The sequence below is a fragment of the Wallemia mellicola genome, assembly GCF_000263375.1.
Source record: "Wallemia mellicola CBS 633.66 unplaced genomic scaffold WALSEscaffold_18, whole genome shotgun sequence".
NCBI classification, from domain to species: domain Eukaryota; kingdom Fungi; phylum Basidiomycota; class Wallemiomycetes; order Wallemiales; family Wallemiaceae; genus Wallemia; species Wallemia mellicola.
Genome location: NW_006531975.1, coordinates 14,653 through 32,903, shown reverse-complemented (window position 1 = coordinate 32,903; position 18,251 = coordinate 14,653). Strand labels below are relative to the sequence as shown.

General features: G+C 39.0%; 10 protein-coding genes across 10 annotated transcripts; 5 read left to right on the top strand and 5 right to left on the bottom strand.

The window, feature by feature from the left end:
* The first annotated feature begins 16 nt into the window (after window positions 1–16).
* Window positions 17–1,121, top strand: WALSEDRAFT_33378 (hypothetical protein). The gene is made up of 2 exons (XM_006959509.1): window positions 17–780; window positions 826–1,121. The coding sequence occupies exons 1-2, from the start codon at window positions 27–29 to the stop codon at window positions 1,065–1,067; spliced, it is 996 nt and encodes a 331-aa protein (XP_006959571.1). The 5' UTR covers window positions 17–26; the 3' UTR covers window positions 1,068–1,121.
* A 43-nt stretch (window positions 1,122–1,164) lies between these two features.
* On the top strand, window positions 1,165–2,122 carry WALSEDRAFT_39981 (exosome complex exonuclease rrp45). The gene is made up of 2 exons (XM_006959508.1): window positions 1,165–1,335; window positions 1,381–2,122. Exons 1-2 carry the CDS (start codon window positions 1,172–1,174, stop codon window positions 2,075–2,077), a joined length of 861 nt encoding a protein of 286 aa, XP_006959570.1. The 5' UTR covers window positions 1,165–1,171; the 3' UTR covers window positions 2,078–2,122.
* WALSEDRAFT_39978 (hypothetical protein) lies at window positions 1,179–3,101 on the bottom strand (the record flags this gene model as incomplete). Its single annotated transcript, XM_006959507.1, has 9 exons — window positions 1,179–1,335; window positions 1,381–2,044; window positions 2,099–2,319; window positions 2,363–2,536; window positions 2,579–2,604; window positions 2,652–2,727; window positions 2,771–2,805; window positions 2,853–2,952; window positions 2,995–3,101. 7 exons carry the CDS (start codon window positions 3,096–3,098, stop codon window positions 2,100–2,102), a joined length of 735 nt encoding a protein of 244 aa, XP_006959569.1. The 3' UTR covers window positions 1,179–1,335; window positions 1,381–2,044; window position 2,099.
* Window positions 3,102–3,991: 890 nt separating this feature from the next.
* On the top strand, window positions 3,992–6,326 carry WALSEDRAFT_20659 (hypothetical protein; the record flags this gene model as incomplete). The annotated part of the gene is made up of 6 exons (XM_006959506.1): window positions 3,992–4,924; window positions 4,975–5,045; window positions 5,090–5,228; window positions 5,285–5,576; window positions 5,621–6,137; window positions 6,185–6,326. The coding sequence occupies 6 exons, from the start codon at window positions 3,992–3,994 to the stop codon at window positions 6,324–6,326; spliced, it is 2,094 nt and encodes a 697-aa protein (XP_006959568.1).
* WALSEDRAFT_33376 (GCS-domain-containing protein) lies at window positions 5,657–8,669 on the bottom strand (the record flags this gene model as incomplete). The annotated part of the gene is made up of 4 exons (XM_006959505.1): window positions 5,657–6,137; window positions 6,185–8,373; window positions 8,420–8,566; window positions 8,667–8,669. 3 exons carry the CDS (start codon window positions 8,667–8,669, stop codon window positions 6,370–6,372), a joined length of 2,154 nt encoding a protein of 717 aa, XP_006959567.1. The 3' UTR covers window positions 5,657–6,137; window positions 6,185–6,369.
* WALSEDRAFT_33373 (SAICAR synthase-like protein) lies at window positions 8,568–10,695 on the top strand. Its single transcript, XM_006959504.1, has 3 exons — window positions 8,568–9,203; window positions 9,256–10,213; window positions 10,262–10,695. The coding sequence occupies exons 1-3, from the start codon at window positions 8,692–8,694 to the stop codon at window positions 10,448–10,450; spliced, it is 1,659 nt and encodes a 552-aa protein (XP_006959566.1). The 5' UTR covers window positions 8,568–8,691; the 3' UTR covers window positions 10,451–10,695.
* A 64-nt stretch (window positions 10,696–10,759) lies between these two features.
* On the top strand, window positions 10,760–13,052 carry WALSEDRAFT_29657 (hypothetical protein; the record flags this gene model as incomplete). Its single annotated transcript, XM_006959503.1, has 8 exons — window positions 10,760–10,762; window positions 10,813–10,839; window positions 10,888–10,986; window positions 11,041–11,177; window positions 11,223–12,150; window positions 12,197–12,520; window positions 12,569–12,961; window positions 13,008–13,052. The coding sequence occupies 8 exons, from the start codon at window positions 10,760–10,762 to the stop codon at window positions 13,050–13,052; spliced, it is 1,956 nt and encodes a 651-aa protein (XP_006959565.1).
* A 69-nt stretch (window positions 13,053–13,121) lies between these two features.
* On the bottom strand, window positions 13,122–15,926 carry WALSEDRAFT_33371 (hypothetical protein). The gene is made up of 10 exons (XM_006959502.1): window positions 15,900–15,926; window positions 15,839–15,851; window positions 15,771–15,790; window positions 15,688–15,722; window positions 15,600–15,640; window positions 15,543–15,553; window positions 15,148–15,496; window positions 13,487–15,104; window positions 13,363–13,440; window positions 13,122–13,316 (listed from the first exon to the last, which is right to left on the bottom strand). Exons 1-10 carry the CDS (start codon window positions 15,919–15,921, stop codon window positions 13,158–13,160), a joined length of 2,346 nt encoding a protein of 781 aa, XP_006959564.1. The 5' UTR covers window positions 15,922–15,926; the 3' UTR covers window positions 13,122–13,157.
* Window positions 15,927–16,035: 109 nt separating this feature from the next.
* On the bottom strand, window positions 16,036–17,296 carry WALSEDRAFT_65438 (hypothetical protein; the record flags this gene model as incomplete). Its single annotated transcript, XM_006959501.1, has 3 exons — window positions 16,036–16,287; window positions 16,334–16,948; window positions 16,994–17,296. The coding sequence occupies 3 exons, from the start codon at window positions 17,294–17,296 to the stop codon at window positions 16,036–16,038; spliced, it is 1,170 nt and encodes a 389-aa protein (XP_006959563.1).
* A 51-nt stretch (window positions 17,297–17,347) lies between these two features.
* On the bottom strand, window positions 17,348–18,250 carry WALSEDRAFT_69880 (ARP23 complex 20 kDa subunit; the record flags this gene model as incomplete). Its single annotated transcript, XM_006959500.1, has 5 exons — window positions 17,348–17,488; window positions 17,536–17,615; window positions 17,666–17,911; window positions 17,960–18,040; window positions 18,239–18,250. The coding sequence occupies 5 exons, from the start codon at window positions 18,248–18,250 to the stop codon at window positions 17,386–17,388; spliced, it is 522 nt and encodes a 173-aa protein (XP_006959562.1). The 3' UTR covers window positions 17,348–17,385.
* Between the last annotated feature and the right edge of the window lies 1 nt (window position 18,251).

The window sequence follows — 18,251 nt, the reverse complement described above, 5'->3', positions numbered from 1 at the left end:
GAGCGTTTTTACGTAACCATCATCTTATGTTTAAAGTTGGAATACAATCTATCAGCAAATCTGTACAACGGACAGGCTGTTTAAAGTTACAGCCTGCCGCTATACAACAGCGTTTCATTAGCAGCTCCTCAAAGCGTCTATTACCACGTATTGGTGGTGGCGGCTTCAACAACAACCCATCCGCTAGATACACCTTCGAGGAAGCTAAGTCAGGATTTAACACGTCTCCTGACGCTAAGTCAAAGTACGTCACCGCTGCATTAGCCGTCGGTGGCACCATCCTTGGTACCCACTTCGTACTCAATCGTGAGACTAGAGAGGGCGGTTTGTCGCCATTTGAAGCTAAATACTTGAACGAGACATTCACTTGGTTAGGTGGTGGTTTAGCTACCGTCACTGCCTTCTCCGTTGGTTTGTTCAGATCAAACGTCACCGCTAGACTTATGAGCATGAATCCGTGGGCATTTGCAGGTATTTCTCTCGTTGGTTCAATTGGTTCACTTATGGGTTTAAGATCTGTCGCACCAGATAACAAAGGCGGTAAAACTGCTTTCTGGTTCCTCTTTAACGCCGCACAAGCTGCCACTCTCTCACCATTGCTCTATATTGCCCCACCTGCACTCATGGTTAGAGCTGGTTTATACACGGCTGGTGTAATTGGTAGTTTATCATACGTTGGTGCTACCAGCAAGAATGACACTTATCTCTACCTCGGTGGCCCTCTCCTTGCTGGATGTGTTGTTATTGCTATCTCAAGTTTGATTCCAATGTTTAGAGTTGGTGAGTATGGTCTTTTGTTACGGAGTTATTACTGATATAATTTAGGTGCTGGTGTTGCAAACGCAGCTTCAAATGTCAGTCTTTACGGTGGTTTGGCAGTCTTCGGTGGTTTCACACTCTACGATACACAAAGAATACTCCAGAAAGCTAGAATGATCGAAGGTGGTGCACCTATCCCTTACGATCCTCTCAACGAGTCAATTTCATTGGAACTCAACTTTATCAACCTCTTTATTAGAATATTGACTATCCTTATGAACCAACAAGGTGGAAACAGACGTCGCTAAATTGACTTTAAAATGTAATTGGATAATTTATCTCTGCTCATGAATATAGTATTTTGTTTATTTAATCACTCGTTTGTCTTATACTATTACTTCTAAATAGCATCATGGTCCGTAAATTGGATGTAAACTTGAATAATAAGGAATTTATAGTTAATGCTTTAAAAGAGAATAAAAGATTAGACGGTAGATCTCTCCTTGAAGGTCGTCCTATTGAAATTCAGTTTGGCAAGCCACTGGGTTCTGTTACTATCAAACTTGGAGAGTGTTCGTGAGTAATTATTAAATAAATGCTGCTATATCTAAACATCCGTAGTGTAATGTCATCAGTCAGCTGCACCGTCACCCAGCCAACACCAGAAAGACCATATGAAGGCCAACTTAACATATCGAGCGAATTATCAGCAATGACTACACCATTCTATGAACCAGGGATGAGAGGTAACACAGCCGAAGAAGAAGCTACGCTGAATAGGCAGCTAGACAAGGCAATAAGAAGGTCCGGGATGGTCGACAGAGAAGCATTGTGTATAATCGGAGGAGAGAAAGTTTGGTCATTGAATTTGACGCTACATTACATATCAGATGATGGTAATTTGATCGATGCAGGTGTTATCGCAGCTGCAGCGGCTTTATTGCATTTCAGAAGGCCTGATGCAACGGTAATAGGTAATGAAGTGACGTATCACTCAGAAGACGAGCGCGTTCCTGTCCCATTGGCCATCAACCACACTCCAATCAGTTTCAGTTACGTCTTCTTCGACGATTTTGATAATGCAGTACTTGACCCAACTGCACTCGAGTCACAGCTCAGTAGCGCGACGTTCACTATTACTACTACACCACAAAAGGAGGTTCTCACAATTACGAAGAATGGCGGAACGACTTTCGCACCACAGACGGTATTGGATTGTCTCGGTCACGCAACCGAGAGGGCTGCTGTTATTTCAAAACAATTACACACCGCTATCAACGAAGACCTAGATAGAAGGAAGATAGGCGGTGTTTTATAAACTTTTAACGTTATTTATTACCTTAGATAGAACTGAACAATGACCAAATACCCTTAGCATAAGATATTATCTCTGATCCACCGAGTTTGGAGTCACCATAGAGTCTGTCTACGAATGTGATTGGTACTTCACCCACTTTGAGTTTTGAAGCTTTCGCTCTGACTATCATTTCCATTTGGAAGACATAACCTTTCGATTGGCAAGCGTTTATGAGTTCCTGGAGAACTTCCTTCTTGTAAAGTCTGAAAAGGTCAATGAGAAAGCTAAGGGGAAAGAGAAACACACCTGAATGAACCTGTGACATCTGATACACCCGGCTGCAAGACGGTGAGCGCGAGGAAGTTAGCTCCTCGGGATATAAGTTTTCGCGTAAGGTCCCAGCCATATACACCGCCGCCTGATTGAGTGGTAGAATAGCGCGTACCTGTTACAATATCATAATCGTTCTCGCGTTGACGTCTGAAAAATGTTAAATGATATCATCTGAAGCGGTATTCTCACTTGATAAATTCTGGTATAAATTTAGGCTGATTGTTGTGTCAAAAACCTTGTTAAAACTACCATTAAAACGCACATGATGTGAGAAGTCAGCGTCCATAATGACGACGAAGTTGCCGGTGCAGAAGCGTAGACCGTGGATATAAGCAGTTCTAAAATAGTTGTAGAATGTATATAGCAGTGCAGTGTACTCACCCTAATCCTAGTTTCCCTGCTCGTGGTTTGAGTAACTAGATAGCTATCAATGATGAAAGAGAGTGTTATTAGATCTACTAACGATTCTATCATTTCCGTAAACGGCTTGCAGTTGTTTGGCTATTTCCTGTGTACCGTCTGGGCTATTATCGTCTACAATAACTACCTCCCAGTCGAGATGGCTGTATATTTAAGCTGATGGCTATATAAGAGTGAATACTCACGCTTGTATGAATGTTTTTGCTAATAACCAAACAATAACGGGTAAATTCTTCCTTTCGTTGTACGTTGGGAGAATAACGCTGTATTTATCGCTCGAATACGCCATCACGGTCTTGATTAAAGACGTTGATGGCTGCAATTGAGTTAAAAACTAAATTCAGAGACCTGCATGGAAAGTTATCAGTTTATAGTCAGTGATTTATTACCCACACCTTATCCATCTCTAAGCATCTCTCAGATCAGGAGTTATACATCGCTCATACATCCAAAATATACAAGTACCATAACGATACCCTCATAGAAGAGCATCCTATTGAAAAGAAAGCCATAGAAAGCTTATCGATAATACATCAGTCTCGGTTGATAGCCCTACTCGCTGATTACACACTCACACTTCATCCTCTCAATGATATAACTAGCTGCACACGGACAATCAAGAATGTAACCTGCATTGATATAATGAACACTAATTTGGATACTATCACCGCAGAAGCAGCCATGAATGAGCGTAAACATAGGACTTTATCATCTAGAATAAGTAATCAGTCAAAAGAGCGCAAAAGTATAACGAGAATGACTTCAAAGCTTGCAGTAGTTACAAAGAAAAAGCTATGCATTTACACCTGGACAGACGGTCTCGAAGAAGAGCACGTAGACGTCATTTTAGCAAATACACCCAAAGTGGTTAAAATACTCAATCCTTACACCATATTTTTAGGCTATTCTCAAGCCGAATATGCTGTAGTACACTTTGATATGAAATCACCTTCATTGTATAGCATCCAAGAGGTTGTCTTACCAAGTTTTAATGCTCAAACTAGCTATAAGACAAGTTTTACAGCTGGTCTTACAGGATTTTTAGGCAATCGATCAAAACCACTCATGGAGCCGCTTGATTCAGAGTCAATTGCTATCGTTAATGGTTCACTTATCATTGTGGTTGATCAGGATGGTCAGATTCAAAAGACAATATCAACAGCTACAGCTATAGACGAAATCATGTTTGCTAAACCCTATCTGTACGTTCACTTACAACCATCAGGAAATGATTATAGCTCTGTTCTTAACCTCTATTCGAGCTATACTCTTGATTTGGTTCAGGAAGTGTCCATCAAAGAATGTAAACTACTCCAAGCTGTCAATTCAACGCTGTATTTAGATACTGATGAGGGTATATCAAACACCCAGCTTGTTTCATGGAAAGATCTCGTCGATCGTAGTACAAAAGAGGGTAAATTCGAAGAGGCACTCGGATTATTAGAGTCCGTCGGCTTTACACAAGATCAATCGAGTGACAACAACCAAGAATTTCAAGAATTTCGTCTCAAAATCCTTCAATTATATTCCATCAGTTTGGTAGACGCGGACGAAATAGATGACGCAATAGATGTCTTTATTGAATTAGAAACTAATCCAGCGAAAGTCATAGCCCTCTTTCCAGAGAATATATCAGGAAGGCTATATATTCCACAAGAGAATTGGAACAGCATCTTTGGGGATTTCGCCAAGCTCTATAAGGGGACTATTGACAATAATGAGATCATAAACTCAACTTCGATGTCATCTCTGCGAAGTGGAAGTGATACAGCTTCATTGAAGAGCAATAAAGTCTCCCGGAATAGCAAAATCGAAGCATTGTTACGATATTTGACGGATAGGAGGCAGAAAGTAAAAGGAGCTATACATCAACATCCCTCAGAATCATTTATTAATGTTAAGTTGACTGATTATACGAAAGAGCAGCTATTGGAATTGCCAAGTAGGAGTGCCGATACGCTCAATGTGGACCAGCTCGCTGTTCTTGCGGGTGTTGTTGACACCGCTCTTTTTAAGGCTTATATTGAAACGAGACCCGCACTCGTCGGTTCGCTATGCCGTTTAGAAAATTATTGCCAACCTGAAGAAGTTGAACAGTCGCTGCTTGATCGCAAAGTGAGTTCTGATAGCCTTGATAAGTTTCTCTTGCTGAAAGTGATTTCAAGAAATTTGATGAACTTGTTTCCTTATATAAGAGTAAAAACATGCATGAAAAGGCTCTCGATCTACTCAAGGGGTAAGTGTTTTCTAACTCCATTCAATTAATCTGACATACTTAAGGTTAACTCTTGATGAAGAGGAAGGCAAGGACATCGATTCATCTGTCAGCTATATACAGCAGTTAGGAAGCGAGTACATTGATCTGATATTGCAAAAATCGAGATGGATGTTCGATGTAGATAAACAAACAGCTATACAAGTGGGTGATTAAATGGTTAAGCGTTTGATGATCATACCTGCTAACGATCTAATAAGATATTCATAGCAGACGATGAAAGAGTCGAAAGCTTACCTAAATTGCGGGTGGCAGAGTATTTGAATTCTTTCGACATTGGACTTGGGTTGCAGTATCTTCGGTATGCAATCAAAGAGTTAAACGATCAGGATCCCAGCCTACACAATTACTTTGCAGATACTCTGCTCCAAGCTGTTTTGCGGAATAGAAAGACTGAAGAGTTCCAGACAATTTATGACGCTTATTTAGACTTTCTCCGGTCTAGCCATCAATACGCTCCTAAGGCTAGACTCAAAGCCATACCAATAGATGGTGCGGATATGCTTCTATAATCATTGTTTGCTGACGTCTTTTAGATTTATACCGTGCTCGGGCAATCTTGGTAGACAGACTGGGCAAATATGAAGATGCTTTGAGGATATATGTCAAGAATCTAAACGATTTCGACAGCGCAACCCGGTATTGCGTTAAAGTTGAGAAAGAAGATAAGGAAATCTTCAGTAAATTGCTCAAATTTTATCTTAAGGGGGATAAATCGACGTCGCCCGGTTCTCAATCAAGTTATTTTAAAGCAACGGCAATATCACCATCATACAGTACGATGTCGGATGAAGGTGATAATATGAATGAAATTATATCCTTGTTGTGCAACTTTCCGACCAAGTTTGACATACAACAAGTCTTGCAGTCCTTACCAGGAGACGTCCCCTTACAAGAACTTCAGCGGTTTCTACTTAGAAACTATAAAGCCACCAGTAGTAACCAGCGATGGGGCAGTGTCGTTAGTAATATTCGTAAATCGGAGAATGAGAGGCTGGCGATGAAGCTTGTTGACCTTGAGAGTCGATATGTCGTCATAGATGATAACAGAATGTAAAGTGTCTTTCATTTGAAGTATTCTTTTTTACTAACTGTCACAGTTGTCCCGAATGCAAGAAGAGATTAGGAAATAGTGTCATATCAGTGCACTCACCTAATGGACAAGTTACACATTTTGGATGCAAAGATAACTTTACTATGAAGTTACAGAAGATAAGGAGATATGACATTTATGTAGACTAATGACAATATTATACATAAAAACAAAACCAAATAAAGAAATTCTTTAAACGGTATACAAATTGCTTCCTTTTAACCTAGATAAACCATCAGTTGGTGTCGGTCTTTTATCTGGTTCAGCGCCAGATGAGACGCCTTGAGAAAGATCCATTACTGAAGGTTCTTTGAGTTTGTCTGAACCAATGTAACTTGGCGGTAACAAACTTGGCTCAGTTCTAATACCCCTTTCAATCTCATCTGCCGCAATAATGAAATCATAATTCATCTTTGATGTTATAACTGAATCTTGCTTGTAATCAGGATGCGATCTCATAAAATTTCTAGTCCATGTTGCAAAGGTAATATATTTACCAGATGCTCTATCTTTTATGAATTGTAAATATTTCTTTATCTGGCATTTAGTTTCAATGTCAACGTTTAATGAGTGTAGATATGCGTAAACCAATCCCATCAATCCAGGGAATGTATCTTTTCCATTGATGATTTCATCCATTGACATCTCATCAATCTCTTCTTCAACGTTTATATTGTAATTTGACGCTAAACTTTCAGATGAGGTCGTTCGTTTACCGTTCATATTTGATTCTTCTTTGAAATTATCGAATGATTTCTTCATTGGTTCCATTCTTGGACTATCAAATCTATACTTTTCGATATCGCGATCACGTTTTGGGAATAAATTCTTGCGGAAGAAGAATTTTTCTTGTCTTGACGCATCCCTCTTCTGAGATCTTTGCATATTGACATCTACCTTTGATATTGGCATGTAAAAGTTAAGATCGAAGCTAAGTATTGCCCTTGTGAGTAAAACGATGAATACTGAGAAAGCAGCATTTTCAAAATCCGTCAGTTGTACTTCCATTGATCTGAATTCGACTCTCCAACCAATCTTTGATTGTGGTGGTGGCGGTTTAAACCTTAATGTTTGCCAGTTTGTTGACTGAATGTTTTCGAAATGATCTGATGACTTGGTGTTATCTTGTTTAAGCAGTTCGTTGAAAATGACAATTGGATCGCGTATGAAGAGATGTGCTATATGATTTGCTAATGGTAATTCGATTCCTGCTTCAATTAGTGCTTTGTGAACTTCTTTATTCATTGGGAGTGGATTATCATTATATTCTGGTCTGTTGCGTGGTGACGTTGAAAGATATGAGTCTATACTATCGTAACGACTTTTCGGAATTCTATATTTATCATTCTTGAGTGGTTCTTCTCCTCTCTCTTCCTTTGTTCTGTCATCAACTGCTGCAGATATAACATTCCAGCGAGCATCGACATCTGAAAGGTAACCTCTATAGATAGGTGCAGCTGCTGTTAAAGCGAGCATAATTGGGGCAACAGGAGCTAAAGCATCGTAGACGTTAAAAGCTTCATTTACATTGCATGCTTGGAATGTCAATTGGAGACAGGAGCAACCCATACCGAAACCCATAGCGTCCATATAAATATGATCAGGTTTTGCAGCACCCTCCTTAGCTTCCTTATCACCAGGGAAGAGGTCTCTATCATATGGAATGGTCTTATCAATGAATGGTCTAGGAGTGTTCTCATCGAAGAAGATTGGAACATTGATTGCAACTTTTGCGCCCCGTCTCTTCCTTATATTAGCAGCAAGTGTTGGAAACCTCACATGTGGATTAATCAACTCATCCGGAAGGAATAATGATTGTGATGCTTCGCCATTTGGTTCATAGTGTGGATCCAAAAATGGATAGTTTACACCAAGCGTAGGAAAGGAAGTTAAAGTGATTGGTATATGATTCGGTGGTAAGTGATGCTTTGTAATGTTCCGACGAAGACGCATATTTACTTCGACTGTGAGTAATTCCTTCAAACCTGCGGAGTATGGTACACCGGGGGTTGACTCTATCATATATCTACCGAATTCTGGGTGAAAAGTTGGAACTTGTGATGAAACAATTGAAGAATTTGAGTCATTTACGATATCATCTGTAACATTGTTCAGATTGTCTAGAATTTCTGATTGTCTTAAGCTTAATTTAGCAGTTTTAGTTGAGTTATCAAGTAAAATGACCATATATTCAACCTAAAAAGGTATTAGTAAGCTTACTGATAACGCAATTTTCACCGACTTCATCACCCCATAGAAGAGGTTCACCTTTACGATCCTTGAGGCTGTAATAAATGTTAAGAAATTGCTCTACGCCGTTAGTTCTTATAAAATCAGCGAAAGCTTTAGCGTCAGTCCAATCTAAAGGAGTACCAAGTGATAAGAGACCCTGTTAAATAAATTAGAAGCAAGGTTTAAAAGTTATTTGATATATTTACCATAATTTATATTTTATTTTATTTATTTATATGGTGGTACTCCAGAACGACCATCTTTACGGTCAAATTGAAGGAAATGCAAATAGACACCCAATGGAAGGACGCTGAAATGAGATCCTTTGAACCGCCTCCAAGTCCACCAGTTTCTTTGAATGAACAGATTTCTAAGAAATCGAGCTCAGATTACTTACACCCCTCGTCTGCAGCAAAGTCTAGCAATATAAAACAAAAGTCTTTGAATTCACTCGTTTCTACCCAACCGCAATCATCTCAACCAGCCATTTCAGCTACTCCAAACGTCGACGACGATATAGCTTTCAGGCAGGCTCAATTAAAGCAAGAACGCGCTGAAAAAGCGAGAGCTGTACAGCAAGCGCATGAGCAGCAAGAATCTCAAGCTATTAGAAAGCGTCAATCCTCTGATCAGCCTTTAGTTGGTAATCTCATCGGTGAAGATCACGCAAACTACGTTTTGATGTACAATATGCTCACCGGTATTCGAATCGGTGTCTCCCGTTGTCAAGCCAAACTCAGGAGACCTCTCACAGATGCTGACTTTAAAGCCAAGCATAAGTTTTCTTTTGATATGTACGTCCGCAGTTTGGTCTTTATGACTTTATTTCTAACATAAACTCTACAGCGTTGGAAATGAATTAACTCCTTCCGCAAAATATGATTTCAAGTTTAAAGATTACGCACCATGGGTTTTTAGGAGTCTTCGCGATGATTACTTCCATCTAGACCCGGCTGATTATCTACTCTCACTTACCGCAAAATACATTTTAACAGAACTTGGTAGTCCAGGGAAATCTGGCTCTTTCTTTTACTTCTCAAGGGATTTCAAATATATTATCAAAACTGTTTCACATACAGAGCACAAGTTCTTACTTTCTATATTAAAGGATTATTACGAGCACGTTAAAAGTAATCCTCATACCTTACTTTCCCGCTTTTATGGCTTACATCGCGTCAAATTACCACGTGGTCGAAAAATCCATTTCGTCATCATGAATAATCTTTTCCCTCCACATCGCGATATTCACGAAACTTATGACCTTAAAGGTTCAGCAATTGGTCGTGAATACCCTGAAGAAATGATTAAAGAGAAACCTGGTGCTGTTTTGAAAGACTTGAATTGGGTTCATCGACATCGCAGATTAGAATTAGGTCCAGAGAAGAGGGCACTATTTCTTACACAATTAAATAGGGATACACAACTACTTCAAAGGCTTGGTATCATGGATTATTCTCTACTTTTAGGTATTCATGATATGACAAGAGGGAATTCAGAAGGTCGTCGGAAAGATACATTGAAAGTCTACCAGCCTCAACTTGAAGGAAGTGTACCTGAAGATCAACCATTGAATACTGGTAGCACGTCCATCCAAAGACGTGTTTCTAGCGCGATCCATCGTGGTGAAAGTCGAAACGTACGTATGTCAATTAGGCGCACAGAGCCTAAGAACCTTGATAAAGATCCAAGTCGTGCTCTCAATAATGCGGATATTGCAGAAAGACGTCACTTCTGGTTCTACCAGGATGAAGGTGGTTATCGAGCGACCGATGATCAAAATGATGATTTAGATATAATTTATTATGTGAGTTCATTACCTTACTTTTAGGCGACGTGACTAACTCAATTAAAGCTTGGTGTTATTGATATTTGCACACCTTATAATCTAGTCAAACGTATCGAGCATCGCTGGAAATCATTAACACATGACACACAAATGATATCAGCAATTCCTGCTCAACAATATGGAGAACGTTTTATTCAATTTATGAAATCAACAGTCAGAGGTGCTGATATCTCACAACGTCCAAAGATGGAATAGTTGTAGATTTTGGAAGTTGAAAAGAAAACAATTGATACCAACATTAGTATACCCAAATTTTTGCATTGCGTACGCCTGCAAGGTTAAACACTCACTTTGGTGAACTACACACTCATTTTCACACTTGAAGCATTAACAATCACGATTTCATTCATTATCACACTCATTAAGAATCTTCTTATTGCTTTCTCTTTCAAGGACAATTTAATCAGATGTCGTTTAAATAAAACAGTTCTGTGAACAAATACACGTATTTTTAAATTAATTAGTCTTTCTTCTCTTTCTCATATATCTTTACTTATAACATTCATGGTAGGATGACGAATGTATTGTAATAATAGGTAATTGACAATAAAATACAGTCAGACTCACCTGCAGCCTCACATTGGGTATTTAATTTCTTAATATACTTGATATACCTTCTTAACACACCACAGACAGAGCATAAAGCTACGAATGGGAAGATATATTGGCATAATAGAGTAACAAAAGCTTCTAGTTGGGTTAAACCGAATGAGATAAAGACAAGGTTTGATGTAGGTTTCTCTATTTACCCTCTAGTCTACTCAACCTTACACTCTTCCTATTAGCACGCTGTCGACGCATCTGAATGGGGTTTAAATACAGTCAATGATAAAATATATTGGTATAATAAGACCACGAAACAATCTAGATGGGATATGCCTGAAGATTTAGCTCAATTGAAGGCTACATTTGATGCAGAAGAGTCTGTTTGATGTTATTATCATTAGCAATTCTAACCCCACCATAGTAAGGCAGAAGCTGAACGTAAAGAAGCGGAGAGGATAGCAGAGGAAAAGCGCATAGAGGAGGAGAATAGAATCGCAGAAGAACAACGTAAGAAGGAGGAACTTAAAGCGAGTGCTCAATCACCAATGCTTCAAATTGGCTACAACGGTTCACAATCTGGTACGCCAATGCTAGAAGGTACTGGTACACCCCTCGCGATCGGTGGTCCAGCTGCTGCACCCGGTCTCGCAGCAGAAGTAACACCATATGAAGCTAAATTAGCCCTGATGGATCTATTCAAACAAAAAGGAGTTGCACCTGATTGGACATGGGAAGCTACCATCAGAGAATTAATTACAAGTCCAGTTTGGAAATTAGAACCATCGTTGTCCTTAAAGAAAGATTATTTTAGTGAATACATCCGCAAAGTTGTCGAAGATGAACGAGCAGAGAAGGCTCGTAGGATGGATAAGTTACGTCCACAATTTAGAGATATGTTAGCGAGAACAGGTCGCGTTCATCCATATACCAAATGGTCAACATTGAGGGCAGTCATTATGACGGATCCAAAGTTACTTAAAGAAAGAAGTTGGCAGAATTGCAGAGATGACAATGAACGTAAGATGCTCTTCGATGAATATTTGAAACACATTCAAAAGAAAGAAGAAGATGATGAACGCGAATTGAGAAAGAATAATATAGACAAAATTATGAAATATATTGAAACGAATAAGGTTGCTATGGACACCAAATGGCCAGAATTTAAGCGTGATTTAAAATCATCCCGCGAATGGAGAGATGATCCTGATCTTCAACGTGTTGACATGCTTGATGTACTTAACATCTATGAAGATAACCTCGTTATGGCTGAGAAAGCTTGGGAAGCTCGTAAGAAGAAGATGAAAACCGAGAGAAAACGTGACCAAAGGAGGAAGAGAGAGGCATTTACTGTGAGCCTATTCATTTTATTTAATAATACGACTAACACCATGCAAGGGACTTCTCAAAGATCTCGTTAAGGATGGTAAAATTAAACATAATACCAAATGGAATGATATAATCGTCGATATCAAAGATGATCCTCGTTTATTCCAAATTGCAGGTAACTCAGGATCCACAGCATTAGAGTTGTTTTGGGATACAGTCGATGAGTTCCAAATTCATGCTGAAATAGTCGGACAAAGAGTCGAAGATGCTTTTTCGATGTCTAACACTAAGCTTAGTGAGGAAGTATCTCTCAATGAGTTTAAGCGAATGGTTGAAAGTAATAATGTAGAGATTGATTGGGAGGGTTGGTCAATTGAGGATATACATAACGTTGTGAGTTTCTTCCATTGAACGTCATTTACAATCTAATAAAGTATTAAGATAACGCAAAAGTATTTATCCCAGAAGAGAGAAGAAAAACATCAAAGTGAGAGAAAGCGTAGAATAATGATTGACGATTTGCGCAGCGCAATGAGATATCTAGAACCAAGCTTAACTGTCGAAGATAAATTTGAAGACGTTTTACCAAGATTGAAGGACTTACCAGAAGGCAAGTGGTTGAAGGATGATGACGAAGCTTGCAAAATCGCGTTTGAGAGGTTCGTAAAGAGACTCAAAGATCGTTCACGCGACCATGGTGATTCTGATCATTCTAGACGTCGTCGTGATAGACGCGAATCTGTCTCACAGAGAGAGAGAGAAAGAGAAAGAGATGAGAGACGTGCTGAGCGTCGCCGCTCTAAGAGTCCACATGAAGAACAGAGAGAGGCTAAGGTAGGTATGAGTTGTCCTCCCTATCACTCGACTAACACAACCGTAGAAACCCCGTAAAGAGGAGGTTGAAGAAGGTGAAATGCAAGGATAATTGAATATTGTAAGCATGTACATAACATTACTCACCATACTCTGCATTTGATTATGAGTTGTGAAAAAAGGAATAATGCATATGAACAAAAAATAATCCTAACTTTTAAGCCGTTGATTGAGTTGGTGGAACCATGTTTGATTGCTTTGGCATATTCACCTCGGCCAAAACTTGGAAGGCTTGCTTGTATGCATCCATTAAGTTCTTCACTCTGGTGCGTTCATTAACGATGTTTTCATCTTCATAAAGTAGTTCATCAAACATCTGTAGTGTGTGTTAAATTTAGTTTATAAGATTGTGAATTACTCACATCAGGGTTGTACAATGATGCTACCAACTTGTCTTGTATCACTTCTCTTGAGAAATTGACCAAGAGGTGCATAATAGCCTGAATAATGTTAAAATCAACAGAAAAAAGCAAATATGCTACTAACCTTTGGAACGAGGTCTTCAATAGTTTGTCTGACGATTGAAAAGTAACTTGCGATCAGAGATCTAATAAGAGTAGTTTCCATGTCTTCACGTTCAGATACTGCGCTACCACCTTCATCAATCATAGGTACAGGCTCGAGATGCTTGCCTAAGCTTTTCATGTCGTAAGCAGCTGCGGAACCTTCAAGCCCTGATCTACCATTGAGAGGGTTTGCAGTTGAAGCGTAGTGTCTAGCCTCCTCGTCAACATCCCTAACAGGCGTTCTTGTACTATTGCTAGTATTAGCTGGTGCACTGCTAGCTGCATCTGCTCCACCGAAGAAATAGTTAAGGAATGTATCTCTCGCAGTCTGACTTTGCGATTGTTGAGCTTGATGTCCTCGTCTATTCCTATGATGATTCATTAATGCACTGTCAGACTCAGGCGTTGACGTTCCATTCAACAATTGATTAGTTATTGAATGACGACGTGGATCTTCCTGTGTTCCTGATGGTTGCGATATTGACCTATGTTCAATTGCCAATTCGTTGTCTTTCTCTTCACCATCCTCGATCACATTTTGAACATCTTTGAATCTAAGTGATGGTGTCTGCTTTTGTTTCTCTTTTTGAGCTTCAGCGGCATATGCTGCTGTTCCAGGTGCGAATGATGGGTGGTTCGTGTTAATATATGCTGATTGGATAGCTATCAACGACTGCACGTATTCAGATGTTGGACCGAGTCTCTCTCTAAGGAGATCTGAAACTACTTCGATCAATTGCGCATGCAAACGTGGAAACCTCGACAATTCTGGGCTTGTGCAGTTGTGACAAATCTTCATTAATTCTTCATAGACTAATTCAACGCAACGAAGTGAAGGTGGTTCGAGCAACTTGATTTGTGGTTTCACTAATAACTCAAATGCTACTTCTGGTACGAATAAAGATGGTCTTGGACCAGTGCTATTTCTAATAGCAGTTCTGATGTCATGATTACTGAGGTTTTGATTAGGATTTATGGATTCGAGTGCTCTACCGAACACATCGTTGAAGATGTAATATACCCTAGCACCACCACCAAGTTCCTTCGTCGAGATTTCAGATGATGTACCGTCAATTGAAGAGACAAAATCACGACCGAATTGCGTCATAAGTTTCAAAATTAATGACGCTCTGTGTGGCTTGCCAAAAAAGGTTGCGTCTCCGAATGAATTCAATTCTTGTTGTGTTTGACCCATAAGAGTGTTTAACTTTGCTTTCATATCTGGAAGCTTCTCCCTGATGTGGTTCATGAGCACGTTGTTGAGGGTTTTTGCAAGGTACTTAGTACCACATCTATGAGCAATGTTACGATAAGATGGAGACTCTTGGAAGAATTCATCTTCACGTCTACGAGCTTCATTTATGTCCAAATTAGAGTTAATATCTTGTTGACTACGGTTGACGACACCAATGAAGCCTAACTTGAGTGGATATACTCGACCGTTGAGAACATCAAGAGCATGTGTGCCAGCGTCCATGAGGTCGAGTTTTGTAAGCACACCAATAGTTCTTCTACCTTGAGGGTCAACGGAACGAGCGAGTTTAAGACTGTCAGAGTTTGCTAAATCGACATTAGCTGGTGATACCGCCAAAACGACACTGAAAAGAGTTAGATTGGGACACACAAAGGTAGGTAGCATACCAATTTGGCTTCTGAATGTAATCTAAAACCAACTGTCTGATTTGCTTTTCAATATCAGATGGTTGATCACCCACTGGGATTTTTGTTAATCCCGGTAAATCGACTAAAGTAAGGTTGACGACATTGTGGGAGTAAATCTTGAGATTTATAGGCAATTTACTGATACCCTTGTTCTGACCAGCCACTCTAAAAGTCTCTGATTGTATTTCATTTCTTATTTCTTCAAATGATGTATATCTTTTGTCGATATGTAAGAATTCACCGTATTCTTCTTGTTTCGTAGTGTGTATGAGCTGCAATACGAGTGGTCTTCTGGTGACAATACCCGAACCACGTGGTAAGAAGTCACCTGTAAATTGTTAATAGTGTTTAATATAATATCAATATTCCCTCACGTCCTACGATCCTGGGTAGTTTTGAGTAAATAGAACAAAGAATAGACTGGAACCTACGTTTCTAATACACTAGATTTTCCAGATGATTGGCTACCAACCTGTATGTCTGTTAGAGAAGCTCGGGTACTCTTGTCGTGATACTGACAACAGCTATCTGCGGAAGGTCTATAGCATTACCGCCTTGATAGATAGATTAAAATAATTCGTATAGACTGTTAAATGACCTACCAATCGTATTGAAAGTATCTCTATCAGTTTACTGGTCAGTTTATGTAGTAATTAACGCGTAAACTTACTGCAAACGATTGACTATTGTATTTAATTAATGAATATAAAACAAACGCGTTTATTTCTCACCAATTGATATGATATCGTCCATCTTGGATGATAGCTTGAGTCTAAGATCGTTATACGTCACATTTAGAATAAAATTTAGAAAATAAATGGGAAAATATACACAAATTCCAATAATGAATGTAACGAATGTAAGCTTTTAATTCTTTATGGCAGATTGCAATGCGCTCATCAGCTTAGATTTCGCTTCTTGGTTATCGAGGTAAATGAAGAGCTCATCTGATTGGCTAGTTAATCTGATTGAGTGCTTGATAAGTAGTTCATCATAGCTGTCGACTATTTGCGTCGTTTTGCTTAATGGTATAGCTTCTATAGGTGTTTTGGAGCTCAAGTCTTCTTTGTATATAGCGAGTGCTTTGCTGCTCAATTCAAAGTAACGACGACGCCAGGTCTATTACTTAGGTTAACAGTAGTATATACCTTTATGTACAACTCACACCTGATTTGGTCAAGGCTGACAATTTACCATTTATTGCGACCTGTCCAGAACTGATTAATTTGTTTAATCTGTCCTGTTCTAATGATTTCTGACGGATTATATCTTGCTTTCTCTTTTCTTCCGCTTCCCTGCGTCTCTTTTCTTCCATTTCAAGACGTAATTTAGCTTCCTGTTCAGCTTTCCTTCTTTCTTCAATCTCTTTTCTACGCTTTTCTTCCAGTTCACGTCTCTTTTGTTGTTCAGCTTCAAGACGACGTTTTTGCTCAGCCTCTTGAAGTAATCTTTGCTCATGTTCGAGTCTTCTCTTACGCTCAATTTCAACTCTTTGCTCTTCTTCCTGAAGTGCCTTTTGTTTAGCGATTTCAAGTTGCCTTTGTTGCTCTTGCTGATCTGGCTCGTTCACGTCTTGGTATCCATTAACAATTGAGTCGGTATCATCATCACTATCATCGTCATCATCTAGATTTTGGACGGTTGTCGCGGATTCCTCAGCTGATGGTAGTGCACCATTCGTATGTTTTTCGCTATCCTCTTTCTTCTCTACCTTACTCTGTGCGGTAAGTTGGCTGACGCTCAGATCTTGCTTTGTTGAAGCTGAGATTGTCGAAGAAATCTAATGATCGGTTTAGAAAAAACCAATTGGTAAAGATTTACTCACATCAAACTGACTAGCTACTGCTCTAGCGTGTACCATAGCTCTAGCTTTCTTTACACCCGAAATCGCGTCTGGACACCACAAAAGCTGCACTAGAGAAGAATTTTCTAATAAAATAGCAAAAACGACTTGGTCTTCCGGTAAATTATCTGATAAACCTTCTAAACCGTTAGCACCTTTGCCGATGAGTATAAGTTGATCTTTTGAATCTTGTGGGTATCCTAACTCAATCCATGAGCCATTTCCTTGATCAATTTGATCGTTATGAGCGTGCCTTATATTTGGATCAACCAAGCTGACGGACATATCCTTGGTCGTTCTATAGGAAAGAGGTCATTGCGGCCAGAAAGACAAAAGAAAATATAAAAATGCATAAAAGAGGTATATTCATATAATTAATTACCAAAGCTTGTCAAGTAGGTCTCTGCTACGATTCTCGCTCTAGCGTTCAAGCTAAGCTTCATTTCTGATATTTCTTTGTCTACATCTTCCATGAATCTAAGGGTTGAGTTAGGTCTATGAATTCTAATATAGATCGCACGTACTGAATAATGAAATCAACTATTTTGTGCTTAAGTAGCTTTTCAGTTTGTTGATTTGTGATCAAGAATGAAATATCATATCCCTAGCGAATATAAGTTAGATTTCTTAATCATATATGATAGTACGACCCACTTCAATCGCTTTCCTTCGAAGTACGACGAAACCCTCAGCTCTCATCATCATGAAACGTGTAAACTTATGAGCTAAAATCCGTTCAATTTCATCAGCTTGCTTGATCTTTATTGATAATCTAACTGAGTTTACTGATGGTTCAATTAATACCTTCTCTAACGCAGTTCTTGTGATCAAAAGTGGCTGGAGGATCAGTTCCCTTGATTTCTTTGATTCAATTTCAGGCTTATTGTGTCTTTCAACTATCTAAGCTCTATAGGTAAGCTACATATTAGATATGCTATAAGGACCAACCTGTGAACTGAAGTTTTCGAGGTTTAGCGCTGCAGTGAGAGAGGCTCTAACTGTTCCAAGGTATGGTCTTAAGGTATTTGACTGTAATTTTTAATTAACAACGAAATATCTCTTTATCTAATTTATATTTACCATTTCTTATGATGGTCGTAAAAGATGACGTTGCAGACTGGGTGAAATAGTTTAAATAATAGACTTATATTAAGAATAACTAATTAAATTATTAGATAATCATTTTATTCAATTAGCATCTCTCAACAATTCTCACTTTCATCACACAAAAATTCTCATC

What these genes read in the sequence shown, in the direction of transcription:
- WALSEDRAFT_39981 (XM_006959508.1), top strand. Translation starts at nt 1,172, where the DNA reads ATGGTCCGTAAATTGGATGTAAACTTGAATAATAAGGAATTTATAGTT. An exon ending in ATCAAACTTGGAGAGTGTTC is followed by an intron (nt 1,336 to 1,380) that starts GTGAGTAATTAT and finishes AAACATCCGTAG; the next exon opens with TGTAATGTCATCAGTCAGCT.
- WALSEDRAFT_33378 (XM_006959509.1), top strand. Translation starts at nt 27, where the DNA reads ATGTTTAAAGTTGGAATACAATCTATCAGCAAATCTGTACAACGGACA. An exon ending in GATTCCAATGTTTAGAGTTG is followed by an intron (nt 781 to 825) that starts GTGAGTATGGTC and finishes GATATAATTTAG; the next exon opens with GTGCTGGTGTTGCAAACGCA.
- WALSEDRAFT_33373 (XM_006959504.1), top strand. Translation starts at nt 8,692, where the DNA reads ATGCAAATAGACACCCAATGGAAGGACGCTGAAATGAGATCCTTTGAA. An exon ending in CATAAGTTTTCTTTTGATAT is followed by an intron (nt 9,204 to 9,255) that starts GTACGTCCGCAG and finishes TAAACTCTACAG; the next exon opens with CGTTGGAAATGAATTAACTC. An exon ending in ATTTAGATATAATTTATTAT is followed by an intron (nt 10,214 to 10,261) that starts GTGAGTTCATTA and finishes ACTCAATTAAAG; the next exon opens with CTTGGTGTTATTGATATTTG.
- WALSEDRAFT_33371 (XM_006959502.1), bottom strand. Translation starts at nt 15,921, where the DNA reads ATGGACGATATCATATCAATTG. An exon ending in AGATACTTTCAATACGATTG is followed by an intron (nt 15,723 to 15,770) that starts GTAGGTCATTTA and finishes CTATCTATCAAG; the next exon opens with GCGGTAATGCTATAGACCTT. An exon ending in CATCATTGTACAACCCTGAT is followed by an intron (nt 13,317 to 13,362) that starts GTGAGTAATTCA and finishes CACACACTACAG; the next exon opens with ATGTTTGATGAACTACTTTA.